The 20,215-nt window shown below is 46.8% G+C and overlaps 1 protein-coding gene across 2 annotated transcripts in view; it reads right to left on the bottom strand.

The window, feature by feature from the left end:
• Positions 1-20,215, bottom strand: part of Wdr82 (WD repeat domain 82) — a 50,260-nt gene that overhangs the window by 22,833 nt on the left and 7,212 nt on the right. For both annotated transcript variants that reach the window (XM_050172080.3, XM_050172081.3), the window contains exons 3-4: positions 18,235-18,301; positions 6,183-6,282 (exon numbers count right to left, since the gene is read on the bottom strand). In XM_050172080.3, coding sequence (XP_050028037.1) covers positions 6,183-6,282; positions 18,235-18,301 — 167 coding nt within the window. The remainder of the gene's footprint in view (positions 1-6,182; positions 6,283-18,234; positions 18,302-20,215) is intronic.

Genomic DNA, 20,215 nt, shown 5'->3' on the forward strand with positions numbered 1-20,215 from the left:
CAGTAGTGTTGGTCAACGACCAGAACAGATTGTATGCAAGCACTGTAATATGCAAAATTAGATGCACAAACAATACAGCTAAAGCTAATAATGGCACTCATCTGGCACCCACCTGGCACTCATCTTTTATGGCTCTATGACACTGCTTTATGTTCATACACTGTGCACAGTCGAATCCCGCCACAGCGAAGTCCACTTCAACTAAATGTTCACTACAACAATTTTTTTTATTCCCTGTCTATGTCCCACAGAACATAATGCGTCGAAATTCCCTCCAAAACGAACTTTACGGAAGATTTTCACTTCAACAAAGTTCTTACAGAGCAGACGTGAGCAAAATTATTTGAACTGTAGTTTATCGAAACCCCTAAAAGTGTTTTTTGATGCCTTGACAAACCATCGACCTCGATAGCATAAAAAAGAAAAAACACGAACTGGAGCTGCTCAGGCCATGATGCAACATCAACAAAACAGAAAGCTGTCATACTGCATTGGCGATGGCGATACAACATGCTCTTATGGAGAAGTATCCGTCCTCCAAAGAAACATTTTGGGTCATATTGGTTAGAAAAATGGTGCACGAACAAATAACATACACGCAATAATTACATGTTTATAGCATTTCTAATTATTCACTTCCAACAAAGTGTCGTGAAAATGGCTCGGCTGTATAACAGCAATTACAGTCGAACCCACTTGTAACAATATTCAAATGCCATGAAAATTCCATCGTTATAACTGATAATTGTTAAAACCGGGTTGCATGAAAAAATCAATATGGGGGTTGGCAGAGCTGATCACAGCGAACTATAATGGCGGGGAGGCCAGTGCCCCTCCTCACCACCTTCCTCCATCCGGCTGCCAATTGTGCTCACTTGTTTAGTAACTGCTTCTTGGGTGCTCTGATCACGTGCAACAAGCTGCGGCTGTCGGCGTTAAAGAATGACATTACTATGGCTGCAAAAAGGGGTCACGGGTGGCAAGCGATATGCGAGAACTGTCGAGGCAGCGCTTTGGCGGGCCCAAAAGGGGCCTTTTAAAAAAAGCAAGGAGGTTGCCGCGGCAGCCTGTCAGCTTGAGAAATCCAGAAGAAATGCTGAGGCGAGATCGCCAAAAGCGTCTTGCCACATACGTCGCCCTGCATTGCACGAGAAAACCCAAAGTCCATCAGCGTTGCCGACATCCTTCTCCAAGGTATCCAGCTGCTTCATGTAGTGCAGCGGAAGGTTCCTCGCGAGAACAAAGCCCAGGAGGGATTGAATCATCTATCGGGCCTCCTGTGAGGACAACATTGAGCCAGCCTGCCCTACTGCGTCATCGCTGTCGTCGTCGCTGTCGCAATCCAATGCAAGCACGTTCGCGACGATCGCCTCATCGGTTAGAAGCACTTAGTTTCCAAATCTATAGCCATGCACTTTCTTTTGACCGGCAACGTTGTGCATTGCCAATTCTCAGCGGGCGGGTCAGTCATCTTCCGTTCCGGCAGCGAGTCAAAAGAGGCTGAGAAACCACGTGCCCAGGAACGATTTCGACGCAAAAGACCAACACGGGCAATTACGCTGTTTGCAGAACTGCGCTGAATGAGGAGCCAGCGAGCAAGATGCAAGCAGCACAGTTGGCGCGATCCATACGTGTTTCGGAGGGTGGCGCGGCGTAGAGATGGGCACAGCCCATTCGTGTTCGGAGGGGCGACGGGAGAGAGGCACGTGGAGAAGGCTGGAAAATGCACGCACGGCAGCTTTCGAGCAGTGGACCACTGACTCAAATTTTTTCATTTATTTTTTTTTTCTTTTCGAGAATTTCGCATTTCACTACCTTTCGGTTCGGACACCGAGCAGCCAGACTTCATCGTTATAAACGATAATGTGGCATCGGGGCATTGTAATAAACGGGTTATTTCACCATGCAAAACATGGAAAAGTTGACGGTGCAGCAGCTTCTCATTGTTATCACCAATATATTGTTAAAACCGGTATCGTTATAAGTGGGTTCAACTATACTATACGAAGTAGTGGTTGCAAGGTCAAATCCCGGTTGAGTGCAACGAGGCGTTGGGGCGAGGCATGCTTGACAACGAAGGACTGCCCGCCATTGTGTCATGGTCTCGAAGCTATTGCATGCCGTCAGTCAGAGCATGCCGCAGCTGACAAAGAAACGCAAGTTTTTGTTGCTAGAAGAGAAGGCTAGAGTTATCGCCCAGGCTGAGAGCTGAAAAAAAAAATTGGTCTTCGCACAAGAATTTGGCGATTTTGGCAAGCTCTCTTTTGACAATATTGAAGAGCAAGGATGCTATAGACAAAGCGCTAACTTCAGGGACGTCAACAAAGCACAAGAAGGTGATTCAGCCAGTGCACGAGGCCTTGGACGAGACAGTTTACGCCTGGTTCGTGGAGATGCGGGCCAAGAAAATCGCCCTTGGTGGTGATATTGTGTGGCAAAAAGCACTGGATTATGCCTGCATGCTAGGAACACAGTCGCCGATCATTTATTCAGACCTCACGGGGACTGTGGAAATGTCCAAATAAACAGGTGTCTGAAAAAGCAGATTAAGAAAAAAAAAAAATCCTTTATTTCCACACACATATTCGGGCTGAAATCGTGAATGTGCCATTGCATGCTGTTCCATTTCCATGCAATCAGATAAGCCTGAACCTCGGAGAGAGTCGTACGGTCACTATAGGCGGCTGAAAGCACAATCACTACTTGTACACACTCCGCATGCGACAGCAGCGTAGCACATGGTGAGTCATCTTCCGACTCGGAGTCATCGTCCGGCGGTGCAGCAGGAACCTGACGAATGATCTCACCATCGTCGAGTTCTGCGCATGTCAGTACAGCAGTATTAGCACCAGTGAAACTGTCAAATCAGACAGTGTCCGGAATCGCAATGCAACCACTGCGCAGGTCTCAGCAGAACATTTTCCGCGTCAGTAGGGAGCACATCCCAAGGCGACAAACCTTAGGCCTCACCTCACGCGCCCACTTGTCAGCATTCCCCAGCACAGTCTGCGCGGGCACTGACGGCGCCATTAGACACTTGACGCGATGTCTCCGTATGCCGCGTTGGATCACCGGAACCTTGACACAGCACACAAAGCAAACACCACCATGCCGACACCAGTCGCACAAACGAAGAACGTGGCCTACTCGCAGCGCTGTGCGCGAAGAAACAAATCAGCTGCTGGATTGTCTTGACATGGCTTACTAAGCTGAAACCGGAACTGCTGTAGAGCCGCTCTATTGAACCAGGCAGAAACGATGATGAGCGGGGATTTGCAGTAGCGCCACTTCGTGGGGCAGTAAGGAGGCTCCGTTCAAAACAAAAACGGGGTTCAGCAAGTCGAACCATGCACCGGTCAGAGTCGGTGCACGGCGCTCTCGATCGAGTTGGCTCAAGGAGTGTCCAAAAAATCCGACAAGAGGTTGCGAGGTGTCCAAACTTTCAGCAGTTGTTATACGTTGCGGTCTATGGGAAAAATGGCAACGCTGCAAAGCTGACCGAATAATCGAGCATGTGCAAATTTTCGGAGTCCGAAAAATCAGTCGGCGACTGTAGATGACCTTTAAGCCAGTGTAGGTCGGCTGAACAGATTCAAGTCACGCCACAGGATCCTCGGCAAAGTTTTGTGCGGCGAAGCCACTTCGGCGGATAGGGACGGCGCCACTGCATGGACGTCAGCCAGCCTTGCAGGCATCCTGAAAGACTATGCACCATCAGATATTTATAATGCCAATGAGAACGGGCTCTTCTACGATATGCTGCCCACCAGGACCCTGGATTTTAAGGGGCTCCACTGCCACAGAGGCAAGCAGAGTAAGAAGAGAATAACTGTGCTCCTGTGCGCTAATATGGACGGTTCGGACAAGCAGCCGCTTTCGGTCATGGCAAAAAGTGCCAAACCGTGCTGCTTCAAAGGAAATCGCAGCCTTCCCATGAAGTACCGTATTTACTCGCATAATGATCGCACTTTTTTGTCAGAAAAATAGACGCGAAATCAGGGGTATGATCATCACGCGGGTTAAATTTCCCGCGAAACGAAAAAAAAAAACATATTTTCTTTTCGTCCTACGTTTGCTGCGGGACACCAAAAGAAAAATGGCGGCCGGCGGAGCAAGCCGAATGCGCCAAACGCGATTTTATTTTCTTCTCGCGAGTACATTACGTGCGTTGAAACAGTTTCTTCCGTATCAGTAATGAATAATATCGTTAATATCGGCAAGCTTGGGGCAATAACGTAGCCATGTCCACTTTGAGGGGACAGAAACAGATGGGCGCGCTTAGCTGCCAGTGACACAGAAACACATGGCAGGCATGCTGCGGAAACTGCGGCATCTGTCTTCACTACTATCCTAATACAGCACGTTTCCGCTAAGGGTAGCTGTGTTACAAGCGTCGGCGTATGAATAGGGTGCACTTTTAACGTATCAGTGTAAACGTGGCTACCATGGTTGCGGCTCGCGATTTGTTGCGCGCCCACGAGTGCAGATGAGAAGAATCGAAAGGCGCCTTTTTTGTTGTTGACCACAACCATTATAAAGCCTACACATAAGAAAGGCAAGTTTGGTTGCAGCTTTTTTTTAGTCATGGAAGTGCGGAAAGTGATGAAAGTAATGAAATGAGGCATCTACTTAAGAGTGTTTGGGGCGTGCAGACCGCTTGGTTTGTCTTGAAGAGTCGTTCGCGTAACATTCGACAGGTGGTAAGCGCGATCAATATTAGCTAGACTTGGCACACGACATATCGCTGCAGCAAGTTCGGCGTGCGATCATTACACGAGAAATAAAAAATATCGGATTTCGACGACAAAATTCAGGGGTGCGATCATAACGCGAGTGCGATCATTATGCGAGTAAATACGGTATGTGGCTAACACTCGGGCGTGGATGAATCGGGCTATTCTATAAGATGCTGCCTCATAAGACCCTTTCTGTGTCTGGCAATCCCTGCCACGGCGGGAAGCATAGCAAACAGCGCATCACCATCATGGTAGGCAGCAACATGTCGGGGACAGAGAAGCTTGTGATTGGCAAATCAAAAAGCCCGAGGTGCTTCAAAGGAGTGAAGTCGCTGCCCGTCTATTATGAGGCCAACAAAAAAGCATGGATCACGCAGCAGCTCTTCAGCGACTATGTCCGCAAACTTGACAGGAAGTTCAAGTCGCAAAACCGGAAGGTACTGCTTTTTGTGGATAACTGTGGTGCACACGGTCACATCCATGATCTCGAGTGCACCCGCTTGGAATTCCTGCCGCCCAACACCACGAGTGTCCTCCAGCCCATGGACCAGGGCATTATAAAAATTTGAAGGTCCTCTACAGAGCACGCCTTTGAACCGCATGGTCGTCTGCATCGACACCGGCAAGCAGTACGCTGTTAGCCTTCTGTCGGCTATAAACATGCTTGCAGATGCCTAGAAGGCGGTGGCCCCTGCCATTCTACAGAACTGCTTTCAGCACGCTGGATTTGTTATAACCGATAAGTGAGTGCCATGGAGGCCCCAGATCTGTCGCCTTCAGATGTGCTCCCTACTGAAGCCGAAAATGTTCTTCAAGACTTGCGCAGTGGTGGCATTGCGATTCCGGACACTGTCTCATTTGATAGTTTTACAGATGCTGACAGTGCTGTACTGACGTGCGCAGAACTTGACGACGACGAGATCATTCGTCAGGTTTGTGCTGCCCCACCGGATGATGACTCTGAGTCAGAGGATGACGCACCATGTGCGCCGCTGCCGTCGCACACGGAGCTTGTAGAAGACAAGCAGTGACTGTGCTTTCAGCCGCCTACAGTGACCGCACGACCCTCTCTGAGACTGAGGCTGATCTGATTGCGCGTAAACGGAACAGCGGGCAACGGCGCATTCACGATTTCTTCGCGCCTGCTGCCGCGCCCAAATAAGGACGTGGAAATAAAGGATTTTTTTTTTCTGAATCTGTTTTTTCAGACACCTGTTTATTCGGACATTTCCGCAGTCCCCGTGAGGTCCGAGAAAACGGTTGGCGACTGTATGTGGATCAACTGCATGCAATTAATTCTGAGACTTTGACGTCAGCTTGGTTCATATGGTTGCAACTAACAACCTCACTGAGCCCCTCGTTCTCTCCTTATTCCTCTCGTTCATCAACACCGAAGCGTCTAAGCGACACTGTTAATACGTCTGCCATTTCAGACAGGCAGCTTACCTGGCAGTTTGGTGAGCGCAGGTCCCATAGCCGGAGTGACTTGTCTAGGGAACCTGACAGGAACAGGTCGTCCACAGGTGACGTGCAAAGAGTCACCACCCTGGGCACCAGTATCAACGGTCAATGACAGCAGCAAATGACCAGCATTTCCACTATTACGAAGCAGATGTGGACCAGCTTGTCCAACAGCGCACAATTCTTGAATCTGTCTGTGACACAGTACAGCGATACTAGTACTACAGTGTCCCACCTGCTCAAGCATGATATGAGTAATTTCATCATTAAAGGGACAATAAAGAGAAAAACGATTTCCCCTGCATTACCTTTCTACTATACCAACACGGCCACTCTTACCGCGAGAGGAGGCTGGAAGAAAAGGGTAAACAGGTGGCGACGCCACCTTGAATTTACCGCACCAGTTCACAGTGACCTCAAGGGCGTCTGCTAGGGCCTAGTTAATTATTTATTGGGTGAGATGAAAAAAAAGCCAGAATGAACATGGCAAGTTTCAGGGTGCGACAACTTTGAAATCTGCGACGTCACACCGGCGCTGGTGCTTCAATGCACAATTTGAAGAATAGAACTTTGACCTGCATTCTGTCTTTGAATAATCAACCTATTAAGCTTAACTATAATAAAAGCTTAAATTGATTTCATGTTGCTCTTTAGTGTTCCTCACCGACTCAAAACAAGTGCAGGTTCAAACACAATGTTGTGGGTTAGAATGGAATCCTTGCAATCACAGATGCTATTCACATGATAACACAAGTTAGTGATGCATACCTGCCAACCTGGCGAGATCAAAAATCGGGATACTTTTTAATCGCGCCAACGGGGGTGGGGTTGCATTGACTGTTTCAACTTTCATTGGGACCGGGGGGTGTTCAACCTTTCAGGCAGCATTCATTGAGTCCTTTTGCAGGGACCTTGCAGTAGCAGGCTTTGCTCACTTCAAAAATTTGTCCGAGTAGCTTTGCTCAAAACATGGTCCAGGCTGACGGCCCTTCACTGGCAGCAGGTGTTGGAGGGTAGTGTTTCACATTGATGAGCGGAATTCAGTCCTAGTTTTTTGCGCCGTGCTAAAATCCTCTCACACTCTGCCTTGCTATGCGGTATCACGAGTAAATCGAGCATCGCCTCAGCAACTCGGTGAAACATGTTTTCCATCAATGTTTTTCATTTTTCCAACCATAGACCACTGCACTTCCCACCTTTCTTCATTCAGAATGTGCTCTTGAAGACTGTACGCCTGTAGTGTGGCAAACTCAGCTTCGAGAGCATCTAACGCATCTTCAGCAGATTCATTGGAATCTCGGGGCAGCAGCTGAGGGAAACTCTGAATAAAAAACGAAGACTCGAGAGCGATGCCTGTGAAATCTCAGGTTGGACACCTTTCCATTCTTCCAAGTTGCATGTCAGAGTTGCGTCGACATCCATAACGCTTCACCTCGTCACATTTCGGAAACATTTTCCGTAGAAGAGGCCCAACGTGGTCGCTGACACTAAGGGGTAAGTTGTGTTCAACGAGGAATCCCGTAAACAGGCACTCCACACTTATGACACTGTCGTCGCAGTTGTTCCGGAAAAAGTTCACTATGTTGTCTTGCTGCTCAGTGGTGCATCGTGGAAACGTGCAGTTTCAAGAAGTCTTTGCCACCGTGTGCTGACATCGCATCCTGACGTTGTACAAAATGCATAAGGTTCTCCTTTTCTTGATGTCCATAAGCACGGAAATTCCGAAGTATAAGTTCGCAAAAACTTCTGCAAATACCTGTTCTTGGGCTTTGACAGCGCCATGGCATCAAGCACACGAGGATTGTAACTTTACGCGGTGCACTGCGTACACACGGCCTAGCCAACACTAGTCATACACACAAGCAGCAACGCCTTGCAAGCAGCAGCAACAAGAAGTACCATGGAGGAAGGCCTGCATGAAATGCAAGAGCTACATTGGCTCTGACTTTGGTCAGCTTACTAGGCACCGTAGTCAGCTGCTTAGTCGATGATACCGATGGTGCTAGTGCGGCCGTTGTTGGTGATGCTGACGATTACAATGTGGCTTTAGATTTCGCAGTGCCGGTTTCGCAAAAACCATTCTTGCGTGAACAGAGACCACTTTTCTGGAGATATAAGACAGTGATCGTACAATCGGAAAGTTCAGTCAAAAATCAGGAGTCTCTCGGGTGAATCGGGAGGGTTGGCAGGTATGGTGATGCTTCAGTCAAGCTATTGATGCATCAGTCTGGCCAAGCAGACTGTGCTGCTAAAGTCGAGCCCGGTTTTCTGCACTGCCAAAATTGATGCCTCCCTCCTGTCACACCGTACACATCTTCGCTTAGATATGATAAATGAGAGGCTGAATGGGATGCCCTACAGCCTCAGAGAAACCCCAGTGGATTTGGGGCACCCTGTTTGTGGACCGTTGGCTGGCACAACAAGACGGCAATGATTTGGCAGGGCAAGGCTGGTTAACCCTGTACGAGTGTCGACAAAAAATAAAAAAATGCATTCAGAGCAACAGGATTGCACCAGTGCCAAAAATTTGCACCAGCAGCGAAGTAGAATACACTTGGTTAAGGCAATATTAGCTGTTTTTGTCTCTTTGAGCTCTGTGCCACCAGGTGGCTGAACCATGCAGGCTGCTCACATTTATGCCTCCACTCCAACCCCCTGCGTCCATCTGCGTTTACCCGAACACCAGACAAACTAAAATTCTCAATTTTTCTGTTTGGCACATTTTGGCGAGGGAATTTGTGTTCGTATCAAAATGGTGCTATTTGCGTAGGAGTCCCACGACCAAGACGGCCATGTATAAAACTAACTGTGTCAAAAGGTAGGCCTAATCAACGAGGCCGAAAAGTGGACAAGCTGCAAAAAGCAGCCGCAATAAACACAAGGTCCTTTGACAGCCCTTTCCACAATACTGAAAAACAAGGTGCAGGGCAATATGATCAGGCATTGCTTCCAGAAAAGCCGAGTTTTTTAAGCAAGAAGATAGTTCCAAAAATGATCTGAACAATGTTTTTGATGACACGCCAGATGCTAGTGGAACCCTGGATGATGGAGTGAGACTGTGTGCATGCACGAACAACTTCAGCGAAGACGAGAGCAGGAGCGACAGATTAAAACTTCAGGAACTATTTGAGGGCCGAAAAAGATACGCAAACGTCTTATGCAGACTTGGAAGGCGAGATTTGCCACGGTGGGCTTTCCAATGAAAATGGAGGTGATGTCCCATGGTGCGGAAAAGTACTGCGGCAAACAGTCGTGCATCAATGACTACTTCAAGTGAAAGTTTTGCAGGTGAAATAAAGGTGTAGTGCTGATGCGGCAACATTTCAAGGGTTTATTTCACTTTTCAACCATTTTTGATCATTCAAAAGCCAGGTTAATTAAAAGATTTTTTGCAGTCCGAAGGACTTTGAATTAATGAGGTTTTACTGCATATGTGACATGGGGATAGTAAATTCACCACTTGTTTCTGAAAATACAGAAATTTAGAATGAAGAGGCACTGGCAGAAGGTTCCGTCCATGTAACTTTGTTCACCGCCGCACCATACGCCGTGTCAAAACTATCGTCGTACTTGGTGACATCAGTCACTGGATGTGTCTATAGCACAGAAACCACTGCCATAACTGTCAATGCTTTCATGTAGAAGCAAGCCATCTTTTGAGCTTGATGACTCAATGAACTGAAAGCCACAACTTCCTGATGAGCGTGGCAGTACATGACTGGCACCTGCCACTGTTTAAAATTCCTACCAGACAAACGTAAACAAGCGTAGTCTATAGGTCCCCTAGTGGCCTACAGAACGTCAAAATGAATGCGACCAGCCCAACCTGCTACTAGCATTTAGAAAGAGTGCCCAAACATGCGGATGAGACACTCATCATTGGCACTTACCGGAAAAAAAAAAATTGTGATCATCTTACAACACTTAAAGGATTACAGTCAAATCTTGATATAACGAATCATGTGGGACCACTGAAAATCGTTCGTTATTCTGAAAGGTCATTATAGTGAAAGCCCCAAAATGAACCATTCCACTCATCAACCCACCAGTTCATAAGTTCACCGTTCGAGCTATCCACGAAAATGCTGCTGTTGGCTCTCGGCCTGCTCTGTTCATAGTGTCCATAGATTCAGCCGCCACGCACAACCTAAGCACGGTATAGTAACAGATACTATGCACGCGAAGCAGACGCTGCGAAAACTACCGACAAAAAGGAAGTGCCACGTGGCTTCCAAAGTGCAATGTTTCGTTTGTTTTCACATTTCTTGCCATGGTCACCGCAACTGTTTCAGTCGAGGTGGGCACCTGAACTATTCCAATGTGCAAGCGCACGTATGCGACACCATCTGGAAAGTGCAAAGTGCCGTGTGGCATCCCCGTGAGTACAAAGGTTACATTTCTCTGTGCGCATAGCTAGTAGGGCCGCAGAAAGAAGCACCAAAGAAAGAGCTGTGTGTAAAAAGAAGGAAGAGATGCGCCTCCGTTTCTAGGCGACGCTTGCCAGGGTGGAGCATGCGCTCGCAAAACACGATGCGTCATGGCCTCCGGAATAGATAAAAAATTTTCTCTCGCTTTTTTTTTTTTTATTAAGCACTGTCTCAGGTTTTCTGAACCCGTGTGTTGCAGCACCAGTTTTCTGTGCCTAGTCATCTGCTAGCCTACTGTTTTGGCTGCCGTGAAAGATGCATGGAAATCTAAGAATACCCAGATTTTGGAACATAAGTTCTAAGCACTGAGGCGTTGCTAACGTGACGCGGAAACTGAATAATGATCGTTATTCTGAAGCTTGTACTACTGAGATACTTTTACACTGAAACCATAAGAAGTCAGTTGCAGATTTCTGAAAATTTTGATCTGAAAAGTTAATTAAGTTCGTAGTAACGAGATTTAACTAATAAAGCACACCCAAATACTTGAAAAGCACACAGAACAACATTCATCTGGAACAAATTTAATTTGGAGATAAATGGACATGTGACATTCTCCATGTTCTTGTGGCTATTTCTAAGGGTATTTCAACACCCCTGCTATTTGAGCTTACTTCAATATCAGTCTGCTAATTAACCCATTTCATCAAACCACCTAACAGATACAGTAGAATCTCATTAATCAACACTTTGTGGAGAGTAAAGGTCTAATTATGCAAACATCAAATTACAAGATGGACGAAGGGAATAAGAATAGCTTTCTACTGCGCCAATGTGTGCTGTTTGTGCATTTTGCAAAAGCTGCACAAAAACTGATCCTCCACGGATTGCACAACAAACGCACTAGTTGAAAACAACCACCATGCAGCTACCCAGGTACCATCAACAAGGGTCATGTAAGGTAGCTAGTTTATAGAGGTGTGTGAATATTCGTAATTTCGAACATGAATATGACAGTGAACATCCGATTTTTTGGACTCTCTAGGAACCATAAAAACATCCGAGAAACAAAGACTAATGCATGTATGCAGAAAAATGCACCACTTGACAGCTATTTCTCGGATGGCAAAGGTCAAGGACAAAGTGGGAGACCATCGCAACTGTGCCAATGCGTCGCCGAGATGGCTCTGAAAAGAGCCATCGATATGTCGTCAGCGGGTGGCATCAAAGTAGCCGATGCCATCATAACTGGGGTCTTCAACGCCAGTCAGAATGCTCCTCTTACTGCCCTAGTGGCTTGAAAAATGAATCAATTTGCTTTTGTACCCGTCCTGCATGCACGCGATAAAGTCTATGAATTTCCGCTACGGTCATGTCATCACTATACTGATGGCACGGTAATCACCACTCACGTTAATTCAGGACTCGTCAGCAGCGATGGCACTGGCTCTTGATTTTCAGTTTCGGAGTCGTCCCAATCCATATCGCTAATTTGACAGACAATTTTAGGTCATGCAATGTCAGCATAGGCAAATCATTCAATTGTTATCTCAGCGAGAATCACAACACCAGCAACGCATAGGCTGTCGGTCACAAAGTCCACGGGAGGGGACTGATCCAGCAGGCTGTTGTCGTCTTCGGATGAAATCACCACCTCAGTACCAAGTGTAAAGTCCGCATGGCAAAAACAGTTGCAAAATGTGTCCTGTCACTGCCTTCCACACATCTGCAAGCATGCCAACAGCAGACCTGAAATTAGCATAACTTTTGCCGCTTCCAAGATTTTCCCCTCACTTTTGAGGTGAAAATCCTTGCTCCCGTTGGTGTGACTGACCACTCTCAACTTGCTTGATGATGGCAGCTTCCTTTTCCATCGGCAAGGATGACAAAGGTGGACTCAGCATCATTTCTGACAACAGCAAATCCTTTCAATGAAAAAGCATGGCACCAAACAGCTACAGCTGGCAGCAGATCAACGTGCGAGAGCACTGGTTCAAGGTTGCGAGATAACCAAAATGTTGGCAGTGGCGATTTTGATTGATGCAGTTTCGGCCCTGTGGTCACAGCGAAAAAGTCTGGAAAGTCAGACAGCAAAGGGTTTCAGTGTCCGAAATCAGACGTCCTCATACATTGGCTGTATGGGGTACATGGCGGTGCAGCGAAGGTATCCGAACTGTTGGGCACGTCCGAAATATCAGCTGTCCAAAACATTGGTCTTTGACTGTAGTTTGCGCAATATTCAACTCGTACTTGACTCAAGCATTCACTCTTTGAAGTGGTCGAATATTTGTTTCTCTCAAATCAGGCACGCACCTAAGGTATTTTTTTTTCAGGAGGGGGGCAAACCAAGGTAACCTTTCCGTGCAAACGAGTGGGGGGGGAGGTACCTTACTAGTACAAATGTGAATAATGCCCGCCGTTCACCATCAAGACACGTAAACCAGCAAAAGAGAAATGAAATAAGGCATATTTCACAGGTATACGCCTGTGAGACACCTCTCCTTAGCTTGACAAACAAGGAACCACATCAAATGGACTCTTGCAGGAAAGAAGCACAGGAAGAACACTGCCAAGAACAAATAAACAAGTGAAAGTGTAAAATAAGGTTTTCTAGTAGCATTCTTTTTTTTAATTAGCTCTGGAAGAAATGTAGAAAAATATATATTAGGAACAATCAGTTCTTTTCGATCCCTCATTTACTGCTCCACCAGGTTAAGTGCCAAAACCGACTCGTAATGTTATTTAGAAGTTGCGCAACGATGCGTGGCCACCAGTCCCATACAATCGTGTAGAGTGCAGGACGCTGCGGTTCTAGACGTACTGCGCCCACCACGGAACATTAGAGAAACACCCACATAAGCATAGCAGAGAAATGGCTACGTCAAGCGGTTAGACTGATAACGGTAGAAGCGTCATTCAATATACACGGAATCCTTCTCCACTTCCGGCGGTGTTTTCTCAACTGCCTTTTTAAATAAAAAGATGTTGATCCATGAACATTTTCATAAACAATGGTTAAATTTGTTAATTTTCGTTTTTCCTTCCTGTTTAGCTGTTGCCTCAGCTCTCTCCCTTAGTAGATCACTTAATTTCTCAACACCTTGCGACTCGTTTCCAGTTGCCAATTTTGCATGAAAAGTGCTGTACAATTAGGGAAAAACCAGACAGGGTAACGGGTGACATTCATATTGCTTATAGGTTTAAGTTATTGCAGGGTTTCATGATGGACGCTGTTTCGCATGATCTTATTTTCCACCTTATCTAACCTATATCACGGGTATATGGTTCCGAGGATTTGCCCGCATCGTGGCAAGCCATCACTCAAGGAAATAATGAAGCAAAAGGAAAAGTTAAGCGCAACTGGCGTTGCCTCCAGCTGCAACTAGTTCCACGAGCATACAGACAAGCTGACTACAAACCGAATTCCTCTCCTGGTCCCTGGATCAGTCTAAACAAAGAAGGTTGAACTAGCGAAGCAACAGCGATGCACGTGACCGACTGTTTCAATAGATGGTGACAGCTGAATGGATCTCGAGTTAATTGCGCGGGCATCGAATCGATGAGAAAAGTGGCCTTCACACCCCAGGAGATGCCGATAACTACCGGCATTCAAAAGAGTGAAAAAGGCAGCAAAATGTTGACCACTGAATTGCTGTCAAGTCTCAAGATTGATTTGGCGGGGCTTTAGGGATGTGTGTGAGGAGTGGTGGCATGGGTGAGGGTGGGGTGGGGGGGGGTCATGCAGCTTAAAGCTCATTCACACCGGCGACTGACAGTGGTCGCGCGACCGAGCAAATGGTCGCTTTTCTAGAAAAGCGACCATTTTGGGCCAGTCGCTTGCTGCTCGATTTTTCAGTCACACAACCGTGGTCGCAAGACTGATAAACCAATCAGCGACGCAATGGAAGTGATCTTTCATGTGTCTACATCCGGCCTCCTCCCGCGTCGCGGCAAATACAAAGTGCACGCCACCATAGATTCAGAGAGTTCTCGCTGAGAACGATAATCTCCGGGATTGCGACTTGCGGGTCACGTTCAGCTGGGCTTGCCGGTGTGAACACCAGTCGCCTTCGGTCGCTAGTTGGTTGCGAGTGGCAAATGGTCGCGCGACTTTCTCAAGCCGCCGGAGTGAATGAGCCATTAGATTAGAGGGGGGGGGGTCCCTGCCTCCCCCCCTCCCTGGGTACATGCCTGTCTCAATACACAATAGAAAAATGACGCACAAACCATTGACATGATCGACTGCTGTAAGCAAATGCCATGAAGGAACAAGTGAGCAGGCGACAGTGCCCCCCTCCTCCCAAGCCCATTGCCTGAAAGCACATGCCCTTTTCCTCGCCTTGTGGTGACTTATGAGCCACCCCTCACTTTAGCGCCCACCGCAAGAGCTCGCCCTCCAGTTTTACCCCTCGCCACTCTTCGCAACTCAATTGTCTGAGCACACGTGCCCTTTCCATTGCCACACTTCCTCGCCCACCCAGCCCCAAGTCCAGCCTACAGTTGTGCCACTGACCTACCAAGAAAACTGCTGAATAGAGCCAAAGACAGCTATTCACTTCAAAGCACTTACTGGTACAGGATATGGTACAGTATAGCTGCAGTTATCACGCGGGGCCATCAGTTGCCAAGTGAATGCGTAGGGCTGATAACTTCTGCTCAATAAATTTCCGTAAATAATGTGGGAGTTCTCCTCCCGTACTCTTGGGACAAAGGAACGACAACACAGTGGTGCAAACAATCACAAGGGCATTTATTGCACCTTTCATAGATCAATGCCTGCTAGCCGAGTTGCTATCCCCAAAACATGCCGATGGGCGCGCGACAAATTTAGGAAGTCCGACTCACCGCGATCGGATAGCGAGCGAATATGTTCGCCCCATGCTGGATCCCAACGCCTGGTCGTTCGCGCGTACGGTCATGCGAACGGTGGCGTGTTCGAAGGCGGCCACGCGAGACGGTCTCGCAGAAGCATGGATCGGCGCACGCACGGCACGTCCACGCTCGCTGCTTGCCGTCCCGAACCAAAGAGGAAGTGTGTTCTCCCCTGCGCCCCCAAGTAACCCTGCCGTGAGGCGGCGTTAGCAGCGCAACACTCGCGCCATCTCTCGCACTGCGCTTCAACCACTCCAACCGCCGCGGGCGCCAGGCCACACGGCGAAGCCGCACTGCAGGAGACGGGAGCTATGCGGGAAAACAAGATATCAGGGGACACGTGAGAGTCACGCATCCCCACAATAAATAGTAGCTCACTTTTACACAGCCTATCGTTTACTGCTCAGGTATTTCAGTGCGTGCCAACAGCTGCAAAGCATTGGCGACAGGTCACTAGTGTATACAAGAGCCTGACATGGTAAAACATCAGCACTTAACAGCATTTCCACCAATATCGTACACTAAGATAAATGTACGAGACGTGAGTTGGTATAAGAAACTAAATTTAACACGAACTTTTTGCTATATATATTTTGGTCAATTTCGCCATGTTTGTATCCCTTTAAAACAATACAAGCCCCTGCCGTATCACTTTGTCTGCTTTGGAAAACATAACAATGCATGGGCATCTGTTCACATGCTGTTCCCTTGTTTCCTTACAGTCATTGCCATGGCGCTCCAGACAATTGAAAGCAGATGATGCCCATTATTTATATAAGCTGCTCAGTTGTCCGAACGTGTAACTGCGAACGGTGTTACCGTATTTACTCGATTCTAACGCGCCCTCGATTGTAATGCACACCTGTTTCCCGTGAACAAAAAAATTTTAAAAATGAAAGCCTCAATTGTAACGCGCACTTGTTTTCCATGACAAAAAAAAAGAAAAAAAAAAGAGTACAATACCGCACACCTCGTGCTTTCATATAGAAATACTATTTTCTCTCATTTGAAAAAAAAAAAAAAGACAGATTTTTTTCCCGGTACACTAAAGTTGCGATGAATAAAAACACAAATGGAAGCAGCGTACCTTACTGCCAAGATTTTCACTGCGCCGGTATGAGTCTCGTGGGGAAATAGATATCACTCGTCGTCGCTATCAGACAACTCTTTATCGCTATCAATAGACCAAAGCATTTCATCCATGGCATTCGAAATCCTTCACTCTTTAAAGGCCTTGTTGACCATGGCAGACAGGATCATGCACCATGCATCTTTCACCCATCCAGCAAAGTCCTGCAGCGAGGCACGCTTCATTTTATTGGCGGGCGTGAATTCGTGACAGCCACTGACAAGCCATTCAGTGTAGAGCGCCCAAATTCTATCTTTCATTATCTTGTTCAAACAAACAGAGTGGCTGGGGCTGTGATGTCATGGCACCGGGTATCACGACAAGGTCAGTGTTGCATGCAGCCAGCTGGTCAAGGTGGCACCTGAATGCGTCAAGCACAAGCATCCCACGCAGACCCAAACTGCCACCGGGTCTCTTCGCCAAACATTATCAATCCAGCCAGCGACCAAGTCCGTGGTCATCCAGCCTTTTTCATTTGCATGCACAATCACGCCACTTGGAAACGATTCCTTTCTGGAGCGCCTTCCGTCTGAAGATAAGATATGGGGGCAGCTTGTGGCTATCCACAGTGCAACAAAGCATTGCGGCAAATAGTTTTTTCGTGGCCAGAAGACAAAACATGAACTTGCTTCGCCCCCTTCTTTTCAACGGTTGTGGTGGCAGGCATGTCAAAGTAGAGGGGCGTCTGATTGACATTTCCAATCTGTCCGAAGTGGTAGCCGCAACTTCAAAACCTACCGCTGAAAACTGCAATTTCTCTTCATATTTTTTAGGCAATTTTCGGCATATCCCTGTCCGCCTTCAAAGAGAAAAGCCTTTTCTTTTCATAAAATTTGATAGCCAGCACCTGCTCGCTCTGAAGTCACTCCGCATTAGCCCTTTCTGTAGGGCTAACTGTATCGCCCGTACTTTGAGCAGATCGGTCGTCACAGGCCGCTGTGCCGCTCACTGCTCTTGCACGTATTCCGCGAGCAGCTCTTCTATTTCGGCGAAGCGGCCCTGCTTCAATCTGCTGAAACCCTTCCTTGCTGCTTTGCTGGCAAAAATATTGTCCTTCTGTTTGCGCCAGTCGTGCACGCAAGTTTTGGGAACTCCGAACGCCCGCGATGCGGCCCAATTTTCATCCATCTCTGCACACATGACAACTTTCCTTTTAAATGTGGCATCATGGTGGACTTGGCGTGTCTTCGCAATCGGCGCTTCCATGCTGACTGAATAAACGCAGAAAACGGGAAGACAGGCGGTACACCAGCACCTGGTTACACGTACAACATGGAGATATGCACATGGAGGAAGCTATGGCAGCTAGGCTAGAAGCATGTACGAGGTGCCATTTTTCTAATGCCGATGGCAATATGGTAACATGAATTTAGGGTCATACTCGATTCTAACGCGCATGCGATTTTTGGAACCGTTTTTATAGGAAAAAAGGTGCACGTTAGATTCAAGTAAATACGGTACATGCATGTGCTAATCTATAAGAGCCTGATTTCTTTTCAACAATCTGACTCTGTGCAAACTTAATATTTCATGTTGCTTTAGAAATCAGAAAATTTTCTATATTCGAGCACCACTACTTGTTTATTTATGACCCATATCGTGTATGCACCCAGAGCAAAAAGAAGCTGCAACAGGTAGACTCGCTTTAAAAGTAAAGGAGGCAACTCACTTTTTGGTGTGGCCTGGGAAGTAGCGAATGTACTTGTTGTCATGCAGGGACAGGTACCTGATTGTGTCTGCACGAAAAGTGACAGAAACCAACGGGTCAGTGGCCCAAATGCACTCCGTTCATTTGTGAAGCAGCAGCCGCATGAGCTCCACTCATTACGCTACTTGACACGCAGGGGAAAAGGTGAGCAAATTATATATAATGCGCACAGCCACAATCGGTGGAGACTGCGATCAGCTGCTATGACCACAGTTAACCTTTTGAGGGTCAATTTTTTCTTTAAGAAAAAAAGCGTCCCCCCCAGGGTGAGATTTCTTTACTGCAGCTTTAAATTATTCAGTGCAACTTAGTTTGAGGAAAAACAAGCAAATTTTATTTTAGGTTGCAATAAAGTGAGACAGACAGACAGACAACGAGCTTTATTATGCAATAAAGTTAGAATATTTTTTTTTAATGTCTGCAGCTTTATACACAATTTACTGTAGAATACATAAATAAGATAGCACAAATAATTTTCTGTATATGTAATAAAAGTTGCACAGCTTATTTTTATGCTTTAAATTGAGTTGACACGCTAGGGGCTGTACTTTGGACCATTCCATTTCACTTTCCACATTTATCATGTGTTTCAAGGAGGGTGCGATCCTAGCAAAGACAGCGGCCCCCGAGCCACGTCCAAGCCGACGACCAAACAGCAGAACGGAAAATAAACTGGGCATTAAAGAATATGGCAACAGGGAAGCCCGGCCATAGTGGCAGCGGTGTATGCCACGTGATCACCCATGAGAAAATGAAGAGAGTGAAATTCTTGCAGTAATCAATTGTTAGATCACTAGACAAGATTTTATCTCTCTTTGCGGGACTTGCAAACAGAATAATCGTGCGCCTGTGGGTAAGCCCTGTGGGTGAGCCACGCGGGTAGGCAAGTCGTGCTAGCGCTTCGAGTGATAAAAAAAAAAACAAGATGAAAATCAGTTTTCATGACGTATATAACTTGAAATGCCACATGTGAGAATGCCGATTAAAAAAAGAGTACTACAAGCGCAGGTGCACGCATGTGGCACTATACTAGGCAAACCAGGAATACTTCCAAACTAACGCTAGTGGCAGCCATCATAGCAAGAAACAGAACATCTGTTTTGGTAGAAGCCGAAGGACTGCATCACATTAAAGATTGTTTTTTAGACATCACAGACGATTCCACGGCGGTTCTGTGCAAGGCGCGAATTTTGAAAAGGTTCGCTTCCTGCCGTGCATATACGGCTGTGACCATTTGGGATTCGTTTTCACAAGTACAGCAATGACCCTTAAAGCATTACAACACACACAGAGGTAAGCAAAAGTTAGTAAAAAATTTACCTCGTGCATGCAGTGTAGAGTTTTATAGTGCTGAACTACACAGCGAGAGGGCTCCACTTCTTTTTATTCATAGATTAACCAACTGGTTCCCTGATCCAAAGCCACCTGGGCTACAATACGTCATAGCAGGGAAACAATGTCACCTGGAGAAACACAGCTCCACTTACGAGTAGTTGCTGAAAGCACCTTGTAATGGAACCAGAGCTCAAGAATCGTCAAGGAGCATTAGCAAAGCACAGTCACTGATCCAGTTAGTAGCACCTCTCATTCAGCAGTCAAGAGTAAGCAAGCTGGGGTCCAATGCTGAATATTTTCGACGAAAATATAACTGGGTGAAACTTTTCCAAGACTCACAACAACAAAATTTCACTTTGGATATATTCGTTATAAATGAAGAGTAGTGTATACTATTGAAGCAATCTTGGCGCAACTGAAGGGCTCATAATTGCATCATTTTTTTCTTCGTAACAGCCTTCAAGTAGCACCCAAGCAGATGACACAACACCTGGTGGTTGGTTGATAGAACACAAATCCTGAAACATGCCCCGAGATATTTTAGAGCGCAGCTCTTTGGCGTCCGTTCCTGGGTTTCGCGTCGTCGTCGGCGTTGTCGTCGGCCTCG

This window comes from Dermacentor andersoni, chromosome 6 (assembly GCF_023375885.2).
Source record: "Dermacentor andersoni chromosome 6, qqDerAnde1_hic_scaffold, whole genome shotgun sequence".
Taxonomy (NCBI): domain Eukaryota; kingdom Metazoa; phylum Arthropoda; class Arachnida; order Ixodida; family Ixodidae; genus Dermacentor; species Dermacentor andersoni.